At 54.1% G+C, this 19067-nt stretch overlaps 7 protein-coding genes across 7 annotated transcripts; 3 read left to right on the plus strand and 4 right to left on the minus strand.

Annotated features, from left to right (window-relative positions):
• Nucleotides 1-3784: 3784 nt before the first annotated feature.
• Nucleotides 3785-4834, plus strand: CRP46 (60S ribosomal protein L16; the record flags this gene model as incomplete). The annotated part of the gene is made up of 5 exons (XM_049364066.1): nucleotides 3785-3808; nucleotides 3937-4069; nucleotides 4242-4295; nucleotides 4384-4642; nucleotides 4696-4834. The coding sequence occupies 5 exons, from the start codon at nucleotides 3785-3787 to the stop codon at nucleotides 4832-4834; spliced, it is 609 nt and encodes a 202-aa protein (XP_049224731.1).
• Nucleotides 4835-7675: 2841 nt separating this feature from the next.
• On the plus strand, nucleotides 7676-8534 carry J4E78_003427 (uncharacterized protein; the record flags this gene model as incomplete). The annotated part of the gene is made up of 2 exons (XM_049364067.1): nucleotides 7676-8162; nucleotides 8401-8534. 2 exons carry the CDS (start codon nucleotides 7676-7678, stop codon nucleotides 8532-8534), a joined length of 621 nt encoding a protein of 206 aa, XP_049224732.1.
• Nucleotides 8535-8884: 350 nt separating this feature from the next.
• Nucleotides 8885-9505, plus strand: J4E78_003428 (uncharacterized protein; the record flags this gene model as incomplete). Its single annotated transcript, XM_049364068.1, has 1 exon — nucleotides 8885-9505. One exon carries the CDS (start codon nucleotides 8885-8887, stop codon nucleotides 9503-9505), a length of 621 nt encoding a protein of 206 aa, XP_049224733.1.
• A 2033-nt stretch (nucleotides 9506-11538) lies between these two features.
• Nucleotides 11539-12922, minus strand: J4E78_003429 (uncharacterized protein; the record flags this gene model as incomplete). Its single annotated transcript, XM_049364069.1, has 2 exons — nucleotides 11539-12583; nucleotides 12702-12922. 2 exons carry the CDS (start codon nucleotides 12920-12922, stop codon nucleotides 11539-11541), a joined length of 1266 nt encoding a protein of 421 aa, XP_049224734.1.
• A 609-nt stretch (nucleotides 12923-13531) lies between these two features.
• Nucleotides 13532-14203, minus strand: J4E78_003430 (uncharacterized protein; the record flags this gene model as incomplete). Its single annotated transcript, XM_049364070.1, has 1 exon — nucleotides 13532-14203. The coding sequence occupies one exon, from the start codon at nucleotides 14201-14203 to the stop codon at nucleotides 13532-13534; it is 672 nt and encodes a 223-aa protein (XP_049224735.1).
• A 1261-nt stretch (nucleotides 14204-15464) lies between these two features.
• J4E78_003431 (uncharacterized protein) lies at nucleotides 15465-17157 on the minus strand (the record flags this gene model as incomplete). Its single annotated transcript, XM_049364071.1, has 4 exons — nucleotides 15465-16165; nucleotides 16245-16652; nucleotides 16877-17084; nucleotides 17152-17157. The coding sequence occupies 4 exons, from the start codon at nucleotides 17155-17157 to the stop codon at nucleotides 15465-15467; spliced, it is 1323 nt and encodes a 440-aa protein (XP_049224736.1).
• A 503-nt stretch (nucleotides 17158-17660) lies between these two features.
• J4E78_003432 (uncharacterized protein) lies at nucleotides 17661-18705 on the minus strand (the record flags this gene model as incomplete). Its single annotated transcript, XM_049364072.1, has 3 exons — nucleotides 17661-17763; nucleotides 17815-18617; nucleotides 18697-18705. 3 exons carry the CDS (start codon nucleotides 18703-18705, stop codon nucleotides 17661-17663), a joined length of 915 nt encoding a protein of 304 aa, XP_049224737.1.
• Between the last annotated feature and the right edge of the window lie 362 nt (nucleotides 18706-19067).

The raw sequence follows: 19067 nt of genomic DNA on the forward strand, positions 1-19067 counted from the left end.
TGGAGCCCTGCGTCCAAGCGAAGCCGAGCCTTCTCCATGGCTTTTGGAGCAACTCAAGCCGCATTAGTGGTCTGATCCGCCATTCCGTTGCAGTTCAGTCGTTCCCCGATATTCCTCGTGCGCTCTAAAGCCACTACTTCAAGCAATGATCAGCCACCGATAGACTCGCTTACGGCTGAGGTGTCGAGTGGCACCGTATTCTCCTGCCAGCCATCTGTCATACGCCCAAGCGAAGACAAATATTCACCCCAGATGTGGGCTCTTCGGTCTCTCATCCAGGGCGAGCTTCCGAAGGCCTGTCTCCCCACCAGCACCAACCAGCATGCAGCCTTGCGCGACAGATCTTAGCGCCGGATAAAGTCGCCATGATGGTGACAGCGTGGCTTGACTGCGGCTGGTGACCCTGGCCGTCGTCTGCAGTACACCGGCAGACAGACGTCGCACACGGCTCTGCCATGCCTGGGCTTCTCTCACAAGTAGGAAATGTACAACAAGCGAAAGATTCACATTCTAGTCCCATCCGTCGTGCGCATTCGGACAATCTCAGTCAATTCACTTGTTCTCCGTATCTGTTCGTTTTCGGGTGACGACCTTGAACTGTGCTTAAAACGTTCAGTGGGGCCAACTACCGCTTTAGTTTCCCCATGAATACAATCTGCCAATATTGTAGAGCGTATCGACTCGCCAAGCGGGAAATCCTTTGAGATATGAGATATCTTGAACGCAAACTCTGCTCAAGCAGGCTCGTTTATGCGTGTTCTGCCTGGCGCATGTCGCCTAATTCTCCACGACCGTTTGCGATGCTTGTCAACCGATCTCTCGCCACAACTGCAAACATGCATATATATGGATTTCCACGAGTAGTCCTGTCGGAGGTACCGATGATAGACTCATGTCATACCGAGGTCCCTTGGCACTGCCACGCTTGCGGTTATGGAAGCCCACACGATGGTTATTGGAACACCCTACGAGGTTTTAGTGGTGCTTGTCTTGAGCTATGTGTGCCGACTTCCGGATGACTCAGCGGATCGCTTGTTGCACCCACTTTCGCCCGCCGGGTGGTCGCGCGCTGACTCGGCGGGTGCACTGGCAGGTCACGGTCAGCGTTTAATTCGAATGCCGTTGGCATTGGCATTGGGCTGATCGTATTCCTGCTCTAGCCACAACACTAGCCACACAGCCAAGAGGAAAACGCACGATATTTCCTGCTGATGGTCACCTGCCAATGGGCCAAGCTACGTCAGGAGTGGCGCAAAATTGTCTGGGAGATGGGCCAAGTCATGACTCCGTCTTGGTGAAACGTGGCTGAACAGGAGAATGTGTGCATGACGCCAAGCGAAGCCAGTCTCGCGATCGCTTCGAGGTGTGGCGCATGACGATGCATATGTCGTTGCGAGAAACCTTGCAAGGATGCTGTCCATGTGCTTAGCTTGCTGCTTGCGCCTGTACGTAAAAGCCAATGCAACCTCCAGGGCGAGGGGCCGATCACCGGTGACTCGTCCGTTGGGGCTGTCAGGTAACATCTCGAATCGAGGCGTAGCGTGATGGACTATCAGAATATGGATTTACCTGAGGCTCCTTGGCTCTCTAATGTGACGTTCACTGCAGATCCATGCAGCCTGTGTGATCGACAATTTAAGCATCACACCCGCAGTAGGACCGCAATCGAGATGCGTTTAGTGAACCACGATCAGCGCACCCTGCAATGTGGTGGTAATCGCGAAAGAAAATTCTGTGTTCTTGTCATGTCTAGGAGTACCAGCAACAAGCTTCGGGCTGAACACACCCGTCATTGGTACCAGCTTCAGATTCACCTGCATTAGCTTCATCCTGGTCGTGAATCCGACTTCGGCATCGAGACAGCCATGAGATCCATCATCGAAACGTTTTCCCCATGCCGTGACGCAGTGGGCGATCTGGCTCCGGTAAAAAGGTCGAGATCAAAACTACGGCTTGGTAGCACAGGCTAACGGATTAGCCTCCGGAATTCTGGGCTTTGATGTTCTTGGTCGAAGGGTGAGCATCCTTATGACGAAATGAGTATGATCGTGAGGATTGGCGTTCTTTGGAGCGCCCACAACAGCATGGCTAACTCTGTCTGTATCCCTACTGGAAAGCGTATCGACGGCTTCACATAAGCGTAGGTTCGTCGAAATGCATGGCTGAGGATAGCAGGTGTCTTGCCTGTCCCCCGTCCGATGCACAGTCAGAGCGAATGACGAGATTGTGACAGATGTTGAAACTAATGGAGGATGCCGGAAGTAGTGAATGGGTTACCGGATTAGTTGGATAGCCCGATACTACCAGCCATTAGCGCCAGGCAACTATACATTGCCAAGATTTCTGTGTTGTAAATCGAGCATGTATACTACGGACGCGAGAGGCGAAAGACATAGTAGCCGTCGATTCCACAAACCTTAAAGAAGACCGGGATGTACCGACTCTGGTACAAGCAGTCTGCGTCAACTAAGAGCCGTTAGCATCCGTTCAAGAGCCGTGATGGAGAATCTAGACCTACGGGCCGAGGCTACCGAATGCGTACGATCATTGCGTGTGCAATACAATGGTGCCAACGACGAATGCCTCCGCTTGCAAGTTGGGATATGCGCTTCGAGCATCATCAGCACAAGCGACGAGGCAGGGTGCAGCTATCGTCCCAAAGAAATTGCCGGGCGAGATGATGATGGCTGGCGAGATGGATAAACGCGTTACGACAACGTGGGTCGTGGTTGTTCTTGCAGACGCTTCTGCTTACCAGGACTGATGATGCGCGTGGCAGAGCTGGGAGGCGTGCCTGCCTAGCATGAGCCAGATGGGGCGCAAAATTCATTTTGCAGCTCAGTCTGGCAGGAGCGAGAGCGTACGCTATCGTGACCTTCTTCGATTAACAGTATTACCTGCAGGCCGTTCCCTCCAGCCCGACAAGTATTGCGATGTATACCTTAGTACGGTTCAAAGACAGAGACGAATACATTTGTGAGCCGCGATGTTCAAAGGCATCAGATACACAACATCGTCGCGCTCTGGCGCTCGCTCACCCTGGCCTATCTTTAACCAGAGCTGGTCATCGCAAAAGCGCTTACATCGTTGCTGTTCGATATATTGAAGACAGACACATGCTGAATATCGATAGAGACATACGCATCTGAGTAGAGTATCGGATCAGATCGACGGTGAGTGCTGGTCCTTGGTTTGGACTTAGAGTACTCGCAGCTTGCAGGTCGGCAGTTTATCCAGATATTGAGGTCAGTTTGGATTGACATGGTCGCAGCGGTAGCAGCATCAGCAGCTCAGACTGGCGTAAAGGACTGTCGCAAAGAAGCACGTGGAGTCGTGCGTTCAACGTGTAGCCTAACCACGCTGTAAAAATCGTTCAGCAATCCATCCCTCACAAGATCACACAGGCCAAATCTGAACTGTTATTTCTTTCGCAGTCGAAGCCGTTCAATTAACCTCAACGACCCTGGAACGCGCGCGTCTGACATGACGGGACGAGCAGGCGGTCCGCCAAATGCTGCGACAGTTCGCCGCAGCGACATGCGTGCATTGTATCCGGACTGCTACCTCACAGGCGAGCGACAAGACGTGCGTTGGTTGTTGGCGTTGGCTGTCACGCAGACATTGGTGATGGGCAAGCTCACCTCGTTGGAGATGAAGTCACGCTAATGGGTCCGTGCACCACAAACTCGAATATTCAGTTCGCTTAGTCGAGCCACCTGGAATTCGCATCCATCGAGCTCTCCATCACGACAACTAACCTCACAGCACACCGGAGTCGAGCAAAATGTCGACATTCGAACCCGTCATTGTACGTACGCCCCGATAGACGCAGCCCGATATCCCAGGCACTGGCCTTCGCATGCCGCCGCGATGCCAGCCTGCAATCCCGTCAACACCACGCATCTTCCTTGGACGTCTCGCTGACAGCGCACGCAGGTCATCGACGGCAAGGGCCACTTGCTCGGTCGCCTCGCCAGCACCGTCGCCAAGCAGCTCCTCAACGGCCAGAAGATCGTTGTTGTGCGATGCGAGGCCCTCAACATCTCCGGCGAGTTCTTCCGCGCCAAGTGTACGTACACCCACCGAGCGAGCGAGCGAGATCAGGAGCAAGCCATGGAGTGCAATTGGTACATGGGGCTACAAGAGGACGATGTGGTCGGCGATGTGCACTTTGGCTGCTTTTTGGCGGAGCGCTCCAGGGACAATTTTCTGGCAAGACAGCAACTGACATGACCCTACAGTGAAGTACTCTGCTTTCCTGCGCAAGCAGACCCGTTACAACCCCACTCGTGGTGGTACGTCTCCCCGTCCACACATGGCGCATTCGCGGTCCAACGTCGAATGTGCGCGTTACTAGCCGACATGTGCTGACCCACCTGCCAGGTCCCTTCCACTTCCGCGCTCCCTCCAAGATGTTCTGGCGAACCGTCCGCGGTATGATTCCTCACAAGACCCCCCGCGGTAAGGCCGCCATGGAGCGCTTGAAGACCTTCGAGGGTGTCCCCGCTCCCTACGACAAGAAGAAGCGCGTCGTCGTTCCCCAGGCCCTGAGGGTGCTGAGGCTCAAGCCCGGACGCAAGTACTGCACTGTCGGCCGTCTCGGACACGAGTTCGGCTGGAAGTACCAGGACGTCGTTGCCCGGTATGTCGCTCCAATTCCTGCATGGGAGATCAGAAATGCTAATCCATACGCAGTCTTGAGGAGCGCAGGAAGGTCAAGGGTGCCGCATACTACGAGCGCAAGAAGGCTATCCGCCGGCAGATGGCTGAGGCCAAGAAGATGGCCTCCGTCGACTCCAAGGTCCAGCAAGAGCTCACATCCCTCGCATACTAGAAATCGGCAGTCGATGAACAGTGTCGGTTTCAGTTTCGGTGACGTGGTTCGGCGTGGATTGCATTGGGCTCATGGGATGTTTATTTCCTCTACTATACTCCGACCATTCGAAAGGGTGTCCAGGCTAAAAGAGCACATCAATACCAGGGTGCTTACGTGTTCATGGGTCTCTTCGCGGTCGGTCTGCTGTGTCTTCAGGTACTCTTCCGGCTAGAAGCAATACGAAATGAAAAATCCCAGCTGATGTAAAGCATGGTGACGGCGTTGAGCATTCAGCAATAGACTTGTGGTTATGTCAATTCACTCACGATTCCTTTTATGCTTTGCATCCACCCTGTCGTGACAAAATGGACAAGTACCTTGCATAACAGCCTCGTAGTCCAACGTGTCTGCTATCCGACGCGGTCGGGAGGATAGGGTATGCCTACTGGCGCTTAACCTCGGCTGTGACGTCGTGCCGCACCGGAACCGGTACCCTTCCCCAGATTTCCCCATGGCTGGGAGCTTCAGGGTCAGCTGTCAGTCATTGCGCCATGTAAGAAATGTATTAGACCACGTTGTTCAAAGTATCACGACATCATTCTGTCCGCCATCGCGAATCCCTGTCAAAAATCGCGTCCTGCAGCCCTCTCATCGCTCAAGACCTCGGACATCTCTCGCATCTCGTCCCACAGCGGAGCTACTCCGCACTCTGGCGTCTGTAGCTTCAGCTCAGCTGGGCCAAACTGTAGATCGATATTTCCGTCGCGTGTATATAAGCTGCTGTTAGAACGTTGATTCACCAGATCCTTGTGCAGATACAATGGAAGGTGCTAAAGATCGTCTCAAGCAACTCGCGTCGCATTTCACGTCCGCCAACCCTGTCCCTGGGCCACCGCCCATCCATCCCGGCGACAGCCACGAATACCATCATCGACACAACTTCCACACCCTCAGCCCAACATGGTTCCTCTGGCGCGCGGCGCAAATCGAGCCAGAAGCCATGGCAATATACCACAAGACGGCGAACGGCAAGATCCTACGGCGCTCTTACGCTGAAGCTGCGGACCGCGCACGAGGGCTGGCATACTACCTGAGGAAGCACGGGTATAAGCGAGTAGGCATATTGGCGACAAACACACCAGCATTCCTGGAGAGCACATTCGGTATCGCGGCGGCAGGAGGTGTGAATATCGCTATCAACTACCGGTTGAAGCACGATGACATCAGCTACATCTTCCAGCACTCGGACGTGGACATGATCATTGCGGATGCCGAGTTTGTGGGCTTATTGGACGAATACAAGAAGGAAAGACCAAACGTACCCATACTGATCGACACAGACACGGATGCGACAGAAGGCGAACTCTCTGGTCCTTTCGACGATGCAGTACTCGAGGGATTGAAGTACGATATTGAGCAAGGGGGCAAGGGCTGGGCAGATCTGGAGTCGCAGGCGAAGGACGAAGAAGACGTCATGGCACTCGCATACACCAGCGGAACAACAGCACGGCCGAAGGGGGTCGAATACACACATCGCGGCGTCTACCTTGCTGCCATGGGCAATGTCATTGAGTCTGGGCTGAACTATCATACCGGCCGCGCAAAGTATCTCTGGACTCTGCCAATGTTCCACGCGACGGGTTGGACATTCCCGTGGTCAGTCACCGCCGTCCGAGGAACGCACTATTGCCTCCGCAAGATCGACTACGCAGAGATCTGGCGCCTGCTCAAGGAGGAAGGCATTACGCATTTCAACGCCGCACCAACCGTCAACACTCTACTCTGCGCAGCGAAGGAAGCAGAGCGCCTACCCCAGCCAGTCAGAGTCACCGTAGCCGCAAGTCCACCGAGCGCATGGCTCTTCGAACAGATGTCAAACCTGAACCTACACCCCGTCCACGTCTACGGTCTTACGGAAACGTATGGTCCGATCACGAAAGGCTACCACATGCCCGAATGGGAAACTCTCCCCGAGAAGACAAAATACGATCGTATGGCACGACAAGGCCACGGCTTTATCATGGGCAAAGCGACGCGAGTCATCAAGACGGAGCAGCCGGAAGGCGTCCTCAACGACGTGGAAAGAAACGGCAAAGAGGTTGGAGAAGTCATCTTCGAAGGCAACATCTGCGCAAAGGGCTACTACAAAGATGCCGAAGCGACGCGCAAGTTGTGGGACGGTGGCTGGTTGCATACAGGCGATCTAGCCGTTTGGCATCCAGATGGAGCAATCCAGATCTTGGATCGTGCGAAGGATATCATCATCAGTGGTATGTTGTTGACTGTCTGAGCCTCACTCTCTTGAAGCGACCCGCTAACCGAACGTCTCACAGGCGGCGAGAACATCTCCAGCGTAGCGCTCGAAGCCATGCTTTCCACGCACCCTTCTATCCTCGAAGTCGGCGTCTGCGCCGTGCCGGACTCACACTGGGGCGAGCGGCCCAAGGCTTTTGTTACCACAAAGGACGGCACAAACAGCGACACGTTGGGCGATGAGGTGATTCAGTGGGCCAAGGAGAACAGCAACATCAGTCGCTTCATGGTGCCCAGGGAGGTCGTGGTGGTCAAGGAGCTGCCCAAGACGAGCACGGGGAAGATACAGAAGAACGTACTCAGGGAGTGGGCGAGGAAGGGCAGTGTAGAGTAGCTGTGCTTACGGAAAAAATATCATACCTCCTCCACGGGGCCTCTCGGTCGCAAACACAGATGCAGAGCCATGTGTCTGCATCACCCGTGAAATCTGAGCACATGGTGAAGCAGCGTGGTAAGGGAAGCAATCGATGCTGCTTCTCCATTGAAAAGGAACTCAATGAGCCTGCGGTTCTGACTCAGATGTCAATTACTCTTAATCGATCCATCATGTTTTCACCTGACGGTGCTTTCATCAACACGAGCGAGATACTCAGCGATTCTGTAGCTGAGGCCATCTACAACGGACTTGAGGACAAGGTCGCTACGGAAAACATTGCTGCTGGACGTGTAGGAAATTTGAAAGGCGATCCTAAATTCGCAGAGGCCAAAGCATATGCCGATTCAGAAGTTTCCAAGCGACTGCCCGCGGCTATTTTACAGGCTGAGGTTGAAGCTAGGGCCGGACAGGGAGATCACTCGGGAGACCGGGCCGCTGATCGGGGATATGAGGTCGACAATGAACAACAGGCTAACGATGACGGACGGCACGCTGAGGTGAAAGGTGTACAAGCCCACGAAGGAAACGCACGAGCTGATGAAGAAGAGGTACAAGCCGACGACGGAGGTGTACAAACCGACAATGAAGAAATACAGTCTCAGTACGGAGGCCTCAATGTGGAATCAGCAATCACTAGCAGAGGAACAGAGAACACCGGTAAGTATCGAACGCCATTCTGCTTGATATAGTCTAGCTGACGCGTTAGACGATTCTGAAGCATCTGCAGCACTAGAACTGAAACGGTACAGAGAGTTTGTTCTTTCTAAGCTCCTCCTATCAGACAAAGACCAGAATCAGGTACGCGGGCTTCTTAATAAGTACGGTTGGCCAACCGTCTGGCAGTCTCTTGACTCAATCGTGGGCTGCGGAGATGGTCCTACATGGACTTGGCAAGATGTGGACAATGACCTGCTCGTGAGGCTGGGGGACGAGAAACTGCTGAAAATGGACAAGATAGCAGAGTACATGTTCATTGGTATGCGAGTCAGTCAGTGTCGTGACCAGTATAATGCTCTGACAACGGAATAAGAGGGGGGTTTAGAATATGTGTACAGTTTTGCTGTATACACACTGAATTGGCTGAATTGGCAAGATACTGTCGTTTTGAACCTTCGCTGAGGATCGCATGCTCTGTTGAGAGTCACCGGAAGTGCCGGTACGACCTCAATACCACGTGCCCCCCTACAAACGAAAGATTACCTAGATAAACACCAAAATGAGTCCTACATCGACGTAATATTTTGGGTCGCAATGATACGTCATGGCAAGCATGGCCCCGTCCTACTGACTGATACCGCATCAAGTTTGTATGTCAGCAAACAGAGAGTATTATATAGCGATGAAGCCAACCCTCGTGCAATTCCCAACTGATACCTGTCATGGCCTCCGCATCATCTAGTGCAGACGTTTCCGCACCAGGCCCACAACTACCTGGCGACCAAGCGCTAAACGATATCGAGAAAATCCGAGATCTGGTCGCACGACGCAACCGAGCGCTCGACTCTTTGGAACTTGACCAAGAAGAGAGGGATGGATTACGCAATGATTTGAATGACACAGGTTGGCCGGTAACTCTTTGTAAAGGTGGCTCACAGACAATGAGGGCCAAGAAGGAGCCGTTCGATGCCCGCGACCTCTATGCGCTGCTCTGTATCATGCGGCACATGAACATGCGGCACACCGATGTTGCGCCCAACAAATTACATCTCTTCTTCAAGAACCAGACCAGCACAAGGTTCAGGGAAAAGTGGAACAAGATGCAAGAAAGATGCGATAAATTATGGAAAGAAGCTGATGACAAGGAGCTGATACGGCTGTACGAGGGCCCCAACAAGCCTTTCAGGAATATTGCTCGAGAGAACTTCCCAGAGTTTCGAGAAGCCGTGAAGAACTTTCCGCAACCGAATATGCAGATCGAGATCGCGTATCTAATTGCAAAGAAAAGGGAAGTGAAAGAACCCGACGATGATACAGGTAACAGTGCTGGTGACGGAAATTAGGACGTCAGGAGAGATCGATCCTGTGTTGCCGCCTCAATTGAAACGTTTTACGGAGCTGTAGTCAGAAAGTGTACATATTCGAGGTAGGCTCTTATTATCGGGAGGTGATGTCGGCGGGAGTGTGAGAGATGGATACTGGCACGTAGCTTCCAATTCCACGATCGCTAAGATTTTAGCGCGAGCTGCTAACCCAACTGGACGTGTGACTTCCGTAATCCCAATAAGCTTGAAAGGGCGTTGATCTCCAGACAACTGAGCTGAATCACACCAAGCTGTTGCATCGACGCCTTCATCGCAACATGACCCTTCCTGTCACCATAAGCGCTCACATCACCCACCCGTGAATCCCCACGAACACCACATCGAACCAAGCCTGCGCCGCCATGAACACTACTGCCCAATTCGGTGTCTCAAGCCCTTCACACCACAACTTGTATGCCTGCCAGATCGCCACATGAGCCGCTGCGAGCACCGCCTTCCCAGCAATCCCAACACCGATAGTGATCTTGCGCTTGAGAACCGAGCCGCTTTCTTTGTCATGCGCGATGAACACGAGATAGGCGATCCAGAAGCACGTTGAGACTACGAGAGAGATGGATGCGAAATACGGAAGGAGGGGCGCAGTGCCGGGGTGTGGGGTGTGAGGCTGCGTGAGACGTCAATAGAGGACTATCAAATCTAGTTGATTACTTACGGGATCCGCTTGCGTACCACTGCTTCGACTTGCCCAGATAGTCGCAAAGATAGCGCTGACACATGAGACAAACACGAAGAGAGTATTCATCAGTCCGCGGGTGGCATTGGTGTGCTTTGCAACAAGACGGTATTCGCTTGAGCGGGGGCGCTGGGTAGCTGCGCCGTAGGAAGGCAGGAGAGGTTCTTGTGACATGGTTTGGAGTGTGTACTGCGTATGTCTTGATACTTGCTGCTAATAGAGAGAGTGTGCAGTTTGTGTTGGAGCTCTCGAAGAGGAAGTGGGGTAAATAAGGCGTGGTGGTACAAAAGACCAAAGCTCAGCCTGCCTGTGCCACGTCGAAATTCCCTGCACGTACTCAACCGCCATACGTATCCTATACCCCATAGATCAGGCTATCAAATGGGTTCCAACCAGGCTCGCGAAGGTAGGGTTCCATCATGAATTCCCCAAACTTTGCCACGGCTATGAAATCCCACCAAGCTTGCCCTGCCGAGTAGATCCAGAGCAGAATAGGCACCCATGAATCTTCGTGCAGAGCTCGGTGATACCAGAATTCTCCCAGACAAGCCGAAGCGCAGCCCACTTTCCCCATGATCGAAACTACAACCACGAAGCAGCGAACTGTTGCGCAAGCGGTCACGCTCCTGTCGCGCGCAACGAGAACAAGGTAGGCGATCCAGAACGTAGTGCAAAAACCGACAGCAAGACCTATGCAGAGGCATAGCAGCAACGTCTTCTCGGTGGGCGGACTGACAGGCTGTTCATAAATTTTCAGTGTGCGTTCTAAGTATTTGAGGCCCTGAAGAGTGTGCTACTTACTGCTTGATCGCTGTCCGTACTGTATGGCAACGCCCAGATAGTGGTGAGCGCGGCGATGACGAAGAATATGCGTACGAAAAAGTTGGCGATTTTCTTCTTGATAGCCATTGCTTTCTGGATACTGCAGCCGCCGAGAGTGTGCTCTGCTACACTCTCGCCGCATTGTTGATAATGGCGGGACTGCGGTGCTTTGTATGAACGTGCCAGTAGCGGTTCCGTTGGATCCATCCTGGCAGTGGAGTCGGAAATAGTGTGTTGATGTTGCTTTCTGGTGGAATTGCAGGCTAAAGAGTGTGCAGTTGCGGTGGTGCGGTTTGATTGCGTTGACAAGGTGACACAGCTGGCTAAAGGTCACCCACCCTATATCGAGCTCAGGGTCTAACGCTCGTTGGAGAAGAACCGTGTTCTGTATCTACTGTACAAGAATATTCTGTCGGTCTTCTGATCTACCGACATAGGACCACACCGAAACATCCTTTATTACTCTCAAAAAAACTCGAACCTATACTCACATAATCTATCGTTTCCTCTTCTCCTCCTCCAACTTCTTAGCCGCAGCCTTCTTCGCCTTCTCCCTCCTCCCCACCGCCGCTTCCGCACCAATACCACCAAACACCAGTCCAACACCTAACCACTGCATGCCAGTGATTTCGTGACCGAACCACCACACACTCCAAACCATGGTCAGCATCTTTCTCGTAACCGTCACTGTAACAAGCAGCAGTGAGCTAAAGTGGGCCAGGGTGTGGAAGATAAAGACCTGGCCTATAGCGCCACAGGCAGAGAACATGAGGACGTCCCAGCCGACAGCGGGGTATGTGGTTATGAACGAGAGCGCGTCGGAGAGTTCACCGGATGAGGAGCGTGGGTCAAGGCCGATCCAGCCCGCGAGGGGCGTGGAGGCAAGGAGAGGTGTGATGAGGAGGTACGACACTGTCAGTGCTGTTGACATGATGTTCTGGGCGCACATCATCTGGGGTCCGGTGAAACCTTTGAAACTGCTGAAGATGTGATCTTGAACCGTGTTCGTAAGGCCGTCGAAGAGAAGATTCACCCCGAGCAGAATTAGACCAATAGTTTGCGAGGCGTCTGCGCTGACACCCTTCTTCGCGGCCTTCTTCGCTGTGGACGGGCTGTGTAGTGTAAAGACCGCGACACCGAGAGTCACGAAACCGACGACGGCGTACTTGTACATGGGGTATCGCTTCTGGAAGAGCGAGATGTGGAGGAACATGACCGGGAGCAGTTTGCAGCTCTTGGCTAGGATGAAGGTGACGTAGTCAATGTGCTTGAGACTTGCGTATCCGAAGGGGGACGCGAGCGATGATGTGACGGCGATTCCGAGGAGCGGCATGAGGATGTCCTTCGAGGGGAAGATGGGTAGCACCTTGCGCACGCCGGTCTTGGGGTCTTTCTTCGCGGAGAGGTTGAGGTAGAGGAGGCCGGTGATGGCAGCGAAGGCGGATTGGACGGTGTTGAGGAAGATGGAGTACGTGAAGCGCTGGTTGCCGGGACCGTGGGTCGTGGTTGTCAATCGCTCTTGGATCCATGCCCAGGTCATGCTATCCTGTGTTAGCTACCTCATACACGGAAAAAGCTGAACATGCCTGCAGCCTACATGGACGTAAAAACGTACAAAGTAGGCGACGTAACGTCAACGTAGGCTCCAGAATGACTTACAAACTTCCATATATACCAGCGACACAGATTACCAACTGGAACAGCCCTGCTTCCTTTTGCTCCTGAGGGTTCCGCGCATGGAGCTCTGCTTGCTCTTCCAGCTTCTGCTCGATCGAATGCACCGCGCCGTCCAATTGGTGGACGCCATCCAATTGGTGCTGCGCATCTCTCTTCGCTTTTCCATTCGTCTCATTGGCCTTGCGCCGAGAGGGTTCCGCCATTGTGCGTGCTGTATGGTGGGTATCGCTAGTGACGTCGTGGGAGTTGATTGAGGAAGGCGCGCGCCGCGTTCGTGTTGTGGCGTGTCGCGCTGTGTGTAAAGGAGTGGACTGCGCGATGGTGGTGCGCGAGGAATACAGAGAAACAATGTTTCTTGAGCGACTGTGGGTCAGTGGAAAGTGTACACCTGGCTTTAGGTTTAGATTACACCTGCGCCATATGCAGTTCATAAGCTTCAACCGTGGCATCAAGTGGCCGGGGCTAAGACGGAGTTAGAAGCGAGCACGGGCCGTGTTTGAGCCTCAGGGATCGACTCGACCGGGGCGCGCCACCCACTCGCTAGTGTGTGGAGCGCCGCTTCACTGCGAGCTGGAGGAGCACACACACGATGCAAAGGGCGCCAGTCTGCCGACTGAGTTTTCATGAGGTTGTGTCGTTTATTGCGGGAGAAGGTATCTACGCATAGTCTGGAAAAGGCTTCACAGCGTTCTCCGCGCTTACCGCTCCAGCCGTTCATAAGGTCGTGAAAATATGCTCGCTAAAAAAGAAGATCCAAGGCCAAACGCCAGCAGATGCAGCCCCCACTCTGTTCCGGGGCCCAGAATGCAAGCTCACGCCTCACCTCTGACAATCTTCGAAACAGCGCTCTTGACCAGCACCCACATTGGCCCAGCGTTGACTTCCTTACCGCCGCCCTCCTCCATCCCGCATTTCCTCTTCCACGCATCTCTCCACCCTCGCTCTGTATCCTTTTGCTTGAGCCTCATCAGCTGCCCCGCTCGCTTTCCTTGCCTTCTGTACCCCGCCATGAATGCGTCCCATTCTTTCCTCTCCTTGACGAAGACGACTACTCCGTTTCCTGCATCGATAGGCTGGCTGCCTCTAGATAGAATCCGCGCTTCCCACGCGCTGCCCATGGATTGAAACGTGAAGTTCGCGCTATGCAAGACGTAGTAGCGCTTCCGCTTGCCGAACTTCGACGCAGCGTTGGAGGAGGGCGTGATCCAGTGTGTTGCGCGTGAGTAGATGCCGTCTGCCAGTGCTTCGTGGAGAAGCTCTGAAGGGATGTACTGGCGGCACTGAAGAAGCAACTTGTTGCGGAGCAGACTGATGTCGATGTCTGGGTGGGCAGTAGGTATTTGTGGCGAATGAGACAACAGTGCCTTGGTTTGCGTACGCGTTGATCGCGCTGGTGGCTTCGATATGCGTCCTGATGCTCGAATGACAGTGACTGGGTTGCTGAATTGGTGAGGGGTAATCGTCTGCGTTTGGATGGGCGCCATGATGGTCGTGGTGCTCAGTTGAGAGTGGTGTGTGCTTTGTAGGCGGTGTCAAGTCTCGTAGGCTTCAAACCGTGAATCCGTATGGTGTCGTCTGGTAGGGAAGTTGTGGATGGAGTAAGGAATATTGTGGAGGAGCAGAAGCGAGGCAGAGAGGGAACATGCGGTCAAGAAATCATCTTTAACCATCATGCACCCCTTCCTAGAAGAGCTAGCTCCTGAAAAGAAACAGCTACTACCCAGCCTTCGGAAATCAGTCGGGGTGCCAAATCTGTCTCTGCCCTAGTCTACCGCCTGCCCGCGTCTGGCGTCTGGGCGATCCTGGAAGGATTAGCGAGGCACACGAAGCCTGCCTGCCGAACCTCACCGTGGGCGAGCATCCCGCGCCTGCAGCGTTTGTCGTTCGAGCTTGTGCTGCTACAAGGACTTCTTTGGCGGAACACCTTCCTTTCACTGCTGGAGCCCTCTGTGGAAAGCTCAGTTGTTGTGGCGAAGACATCGCGTCCAGGTGCTCAGCGTCCGAGCGTGACACTAATGACGTATTCCCGATTGGAGGGTCCAACGGTTCGGAACATCTGGGCAGCCTCGTTCTGCACGTGCAATGCTGCACTCATTTCCCCTTGGGCAGCACCATCATCAAACGTTCGCAAGTACCACATCACGTTACGAGTAGTTCGCAGTCTAGACACTATCATCATAGAATTCTAAATATTGGTAGTAGATGTTGTTTGTTTGTATCGGAGTGTCGGTAGGGGAGCAAGGGAGAGGGAAGGGTTTCGGGTAAGGAGTGAGGGAGTGATTAGGAAGGTACATCGGAGTGTCGGAGTAGAGCTCGGGACGTGGTGAGAAGCTTCTCACTTCTTCCCAACTCTTCTTCGCCAAGAAAACCCAAAGATGGATGTCAGAGCTGCTACCCTTGAGCAGATGTACTATCCGGATATCAAAGGCCATAACGTCATGACATTCGTGAGCCGCTCAGCGTGCACTCAGTTCTCTCTCGACAATAGTAAGAAAAGTAAATAATGCTCCAGACAATCCGTGGTATCCATCAGTAACAGCAAGTAAGAAATTCAGCAATTCCATGCTTTTGTTGTCGGTTTTCGTGGTCTCCGTTTCGGGAGACATGAATGCAGATGGCGACGGACGTGAAGAGCTGGCGACTGATAGCGAGGCCTGCACGGCCTCAAGCTATCTTGCACCTCCCAAGAGGGTTGGCAATACCCAACGGCGCCGACGTTGGGTAGCAGATGCGCTAGAGAGCGGTCTACTCTTGGGCCTGGCTGCGGCGCATCTTCTCGGCCTCCAAGTTCTCGTACAGCAGATAGAGCGCCTTCTCATTGGCACTGGCACTACCAGTGATGGTGAACATGCGCTCGCCGGTGTCATCGTGAGGTGCCTTGGCGATGGAGATGCGGGCGTTGGACGTCTTGCGGATCTCGCTGATCTTGCTACCGCCGCGTCCGATGATACAGCCGACCATGTCAGACGGGATGCTGATGTTCTGGGTCTGCATCTCTTCGCCATCCTCGGTGTGCGTTGGGGGCGGGGGCCTGCTGGCGGCATCGGAGCCAGATCGTCGAGAAAAGGCAGGAGGCGAGTCACTGAAGTCAGCGCCGTGACCAGTGCGGTTGTACGAGCGTCCGCCCATACCACCGGCGGGTGCGCCACCGCCGTTGGACAGAGGGACCGGACCAGCACCAGGCTGAACCCTGACGGCGGGGTTGTAGAGGACAGTGCCGTAGCCGCGCTCGTGGTCGTCGATGAGGCACTTGCCAATCTCCCAGATAGCCTTCTCGATACCGCCGGGCGAGCCCTGAACTTCGACGATGCGCTCGGTGGACTGGGGGAGCATCTCCTTCTGTGCGACCATGCGCACGCCGGAGGCATCCTGGATCTGCTTGATCTTCAGGCCCTGGCGACCAATGATGGTGCCCATTTGGTTGTGCGAGATGAGCAGGCGGATGGCTACAGTTGTTAGCTTGGTATCAGCGCTTGTACGCAGCCATGTCGCTAGGAAGCGCCGGGGTGTCGCAATTGTACGTACGATGAGTGCCGTCGGTGCGGATAACGCCGCCCATGCCCATAGCAGGGGCGCCCTCGAGCAGGCCTTTGGCGACTAGGCCATACGCCTTGGAGATGCCAGAGAGACTACCGGTGACAGAGAGGACGCGGTCGTGGACACCTTGGACGACCTTGCTGACACCGGCGCGCACGCCAGTCTCGTCGCGCAGGTCAGCGACGTTCTTGCCCGCCTTGCCTATGATGACTCCGGCCTCCTTGGACGAAACAATGGCTCGGAGGGTAAGCTGCGACTCAGCGTATTCCTCTTCGGTGCGCGGGACTACTTCACCCTCGCCGTCCATGTTAAGGCGGTCCAGCTGGTCGGCGACGCGGCTAGCATCCTGACCGGGGCCGGGTTGGGGCTCTTCTGAGGACATGTTGTGGGGATGGCCTAGGGACGGGCTGCAGCTGCGGTCAGTGACGTAGTTTTGCGACGCGCGCACTATCGCGATACTTACAAGAGAAGAAGGTGGGTCGCGGAGACAGAGAAGAGAGCTCGGTGTGCTGCGGCGGAGGGGTAGGAGAGGACGAGTCGAAAGTGTCGAGGCTATCGTGCTACGTATCAGCAATTGTGTCAAAGGCTCGTGTTTGGGAGTGTGCATGGAAGCTACTCACTGGCGACTACGGAAGTGGCGGGGGAGGTGGTCGGTGCGGGATAGCGGACAGATAGGTAAGAGGGGGAGGGCGCAAGGGTAGGTGGGAGGGAGCGGAGAGGAGGATTGGGGGACGCGTGGGAGAAGAGAAGAGGCGTGTTGGCGGAACCTCTCTGGAGCGTGCAGATAGAGTGGAGGTAAGGTGACGGAGGGGAGACGAAGCCCTGGGTCTGCGCAATATTAGGGCGGCAGGATGTAGCTTTCCTTAGCGAGACGGACGAGCCTTGCCCTATTCACAGACATTGCAGGTGCTGGGAGACACTGCAGGGGATTCGGCGCAATCGCTGTCCTCGTGCAGCAGGCGGCACTGAATCTACGGGAGCAATCACCATGCATGGCCTGCATGCCGGCGAGAATGCATCAAGCTGTTCGCAACTCTCGCGCGCCCCATCACCGAAGACAGAACAGAATAGACCCCGCGTGCACGAGCCCCGAAAACGGCCAAGGCCCCGCGAAGATGCAGCTAAATCCAGCATTTTCAGGGTACTGGCTAGCCACGACTAGAATGTGAATGTATCGTGCCGCTGAATTCCATGATTGGCTGAGATGCGCGGGTTTTCTGCCTTCCATTGTTCGATTGAGACTAGGCCTTCACCACGCCTACGTATGCAGCGGCCTCCCAACACCACCCAATGCGCGCTCACACATCAACCAACGCCAGCTCGTGCTTTATCCACTCTCTCAAACGCCGTATCATAGCCTCACACCACCTCAACACCACTCAATGCAGTCAACCTGCATGCGCCCTACTTTTGCGCCTCGAAAACGACCTTTTGCACCTTCATCTTGTCGAACAACTCGTAGCCCTCAATGGCGTCGCTCAACGGCATGACTTTATCAGCCATAAAGCTGTCACATATTAGTCAGCGAGTTACACTCCTGTATTATCATCAAACTCACCCAAGCTTATCCTGATGCCTCTTTAAGCTGTCGAGTGCTTCTTCAAACACGCTTCTCACAGGGCACCTTCCCATCTGAACTCTGACGTTCTTCCCATACGCCTCATTTCCAGACCAGGGTATCTCGCCGTTGTGGACTCCGACCGAGCTGATGACGCCCCAGGGTCGGATCAATTCGTATCCCATTCGAAGCGCAGGAGACAGACCGACCACTTCGATGACAATGTCTGCTCCACGGCCGTCTGTGAGCTCCTTGACGCGCTTATCGAGACCCTCACGATCAGTCTGGAAGTTCCAGGGTTCCGCACCCAGTGACTTGGCAAGTTCGAGGCGCGAAGGTACTGAGTCAACAGCGAGAATGTGCTTTGGCTTGTAGTCGGTGATGTTGCAGAGCGCGCAGAGAGCTACGGGACCGCAGCCAATAAGCACAACGACACTGTCCTTGATCTCCTCGGGAGTGGAATATTGGAAGCCGTTCTTAGCTGCAAACATGCCTGTTGGAAAGATGTCTGCCATAAGGACCAGTGCCTCGTCTTTGATGCCAGGTGGTGCTTTGACGGCTGTGGAGTCTGCGAGGGGAATCCGGACGTATTCTGCCTGGCCACCATCTAGGGCAGGACATCCAAACAGCTGGCATTTGACGCACCGCGAGGAGAAGCCATGGGTGCAGTAGAAACACTCGCCACAGCATGTTGTGAAGGGAGAGACGACATGGTCGCCAACTTTCAAGGTCTTTACCGCTGAGCCCACTTCGTGAACATGGCCGGTAAACTCATGGCCCATCACAAAGTCGGTAGCAGATGGCTGATGACCGCGGAAGACGTGTAATTCGCTTGGGGTAAATGTCAGAGATGCCGTTGTTATGGATGATGACTTTCAGTACCTGCCGCATAATGCCGTCTGTTAAGAATAAGAATTAGTAGGAGGTGATGGTATTGATCAGCGTACGTGCCTTTTCAACTTTCACGATAACATCTCCTGCATCTTGAATCTTCGGAATTGGTCTGTCTTCAATCACCACCTTCCCCGGTCCCTTGAATACGACTGCTTTCATGCCGTGCCTCTTGATATGTTGTTAGGAGTAATTATCGTTGTTGAAAGTCAAAAGAAAAGATTGTGATTAGGAGATGCAGGAGGAAAGCAAATGTAATTCAAGAAACTGCCTGCAACCAAGTGGAGCTTGTGGACTAAGTACAGGGCGCACGCCCTGACGACATCGGAGGCGCGAAATGCTCCTCGGTGATGATGTGGTGT

This window comes from Alternaria triticimaculans (genome assembly GCF_023758025.1).
Source record: "Alternaria triticimaculans strain BMP 0046 chromosome Unknown scaffold_3, whole genome shotgun sequence".
Classification (NCBI taxonomy): Eukaryota; Fungi; Ascomycota; class Dothideomycetes; order Pleosporales; family Pleosporaceae; genus Alternaria; species Alternaria triticimaculans.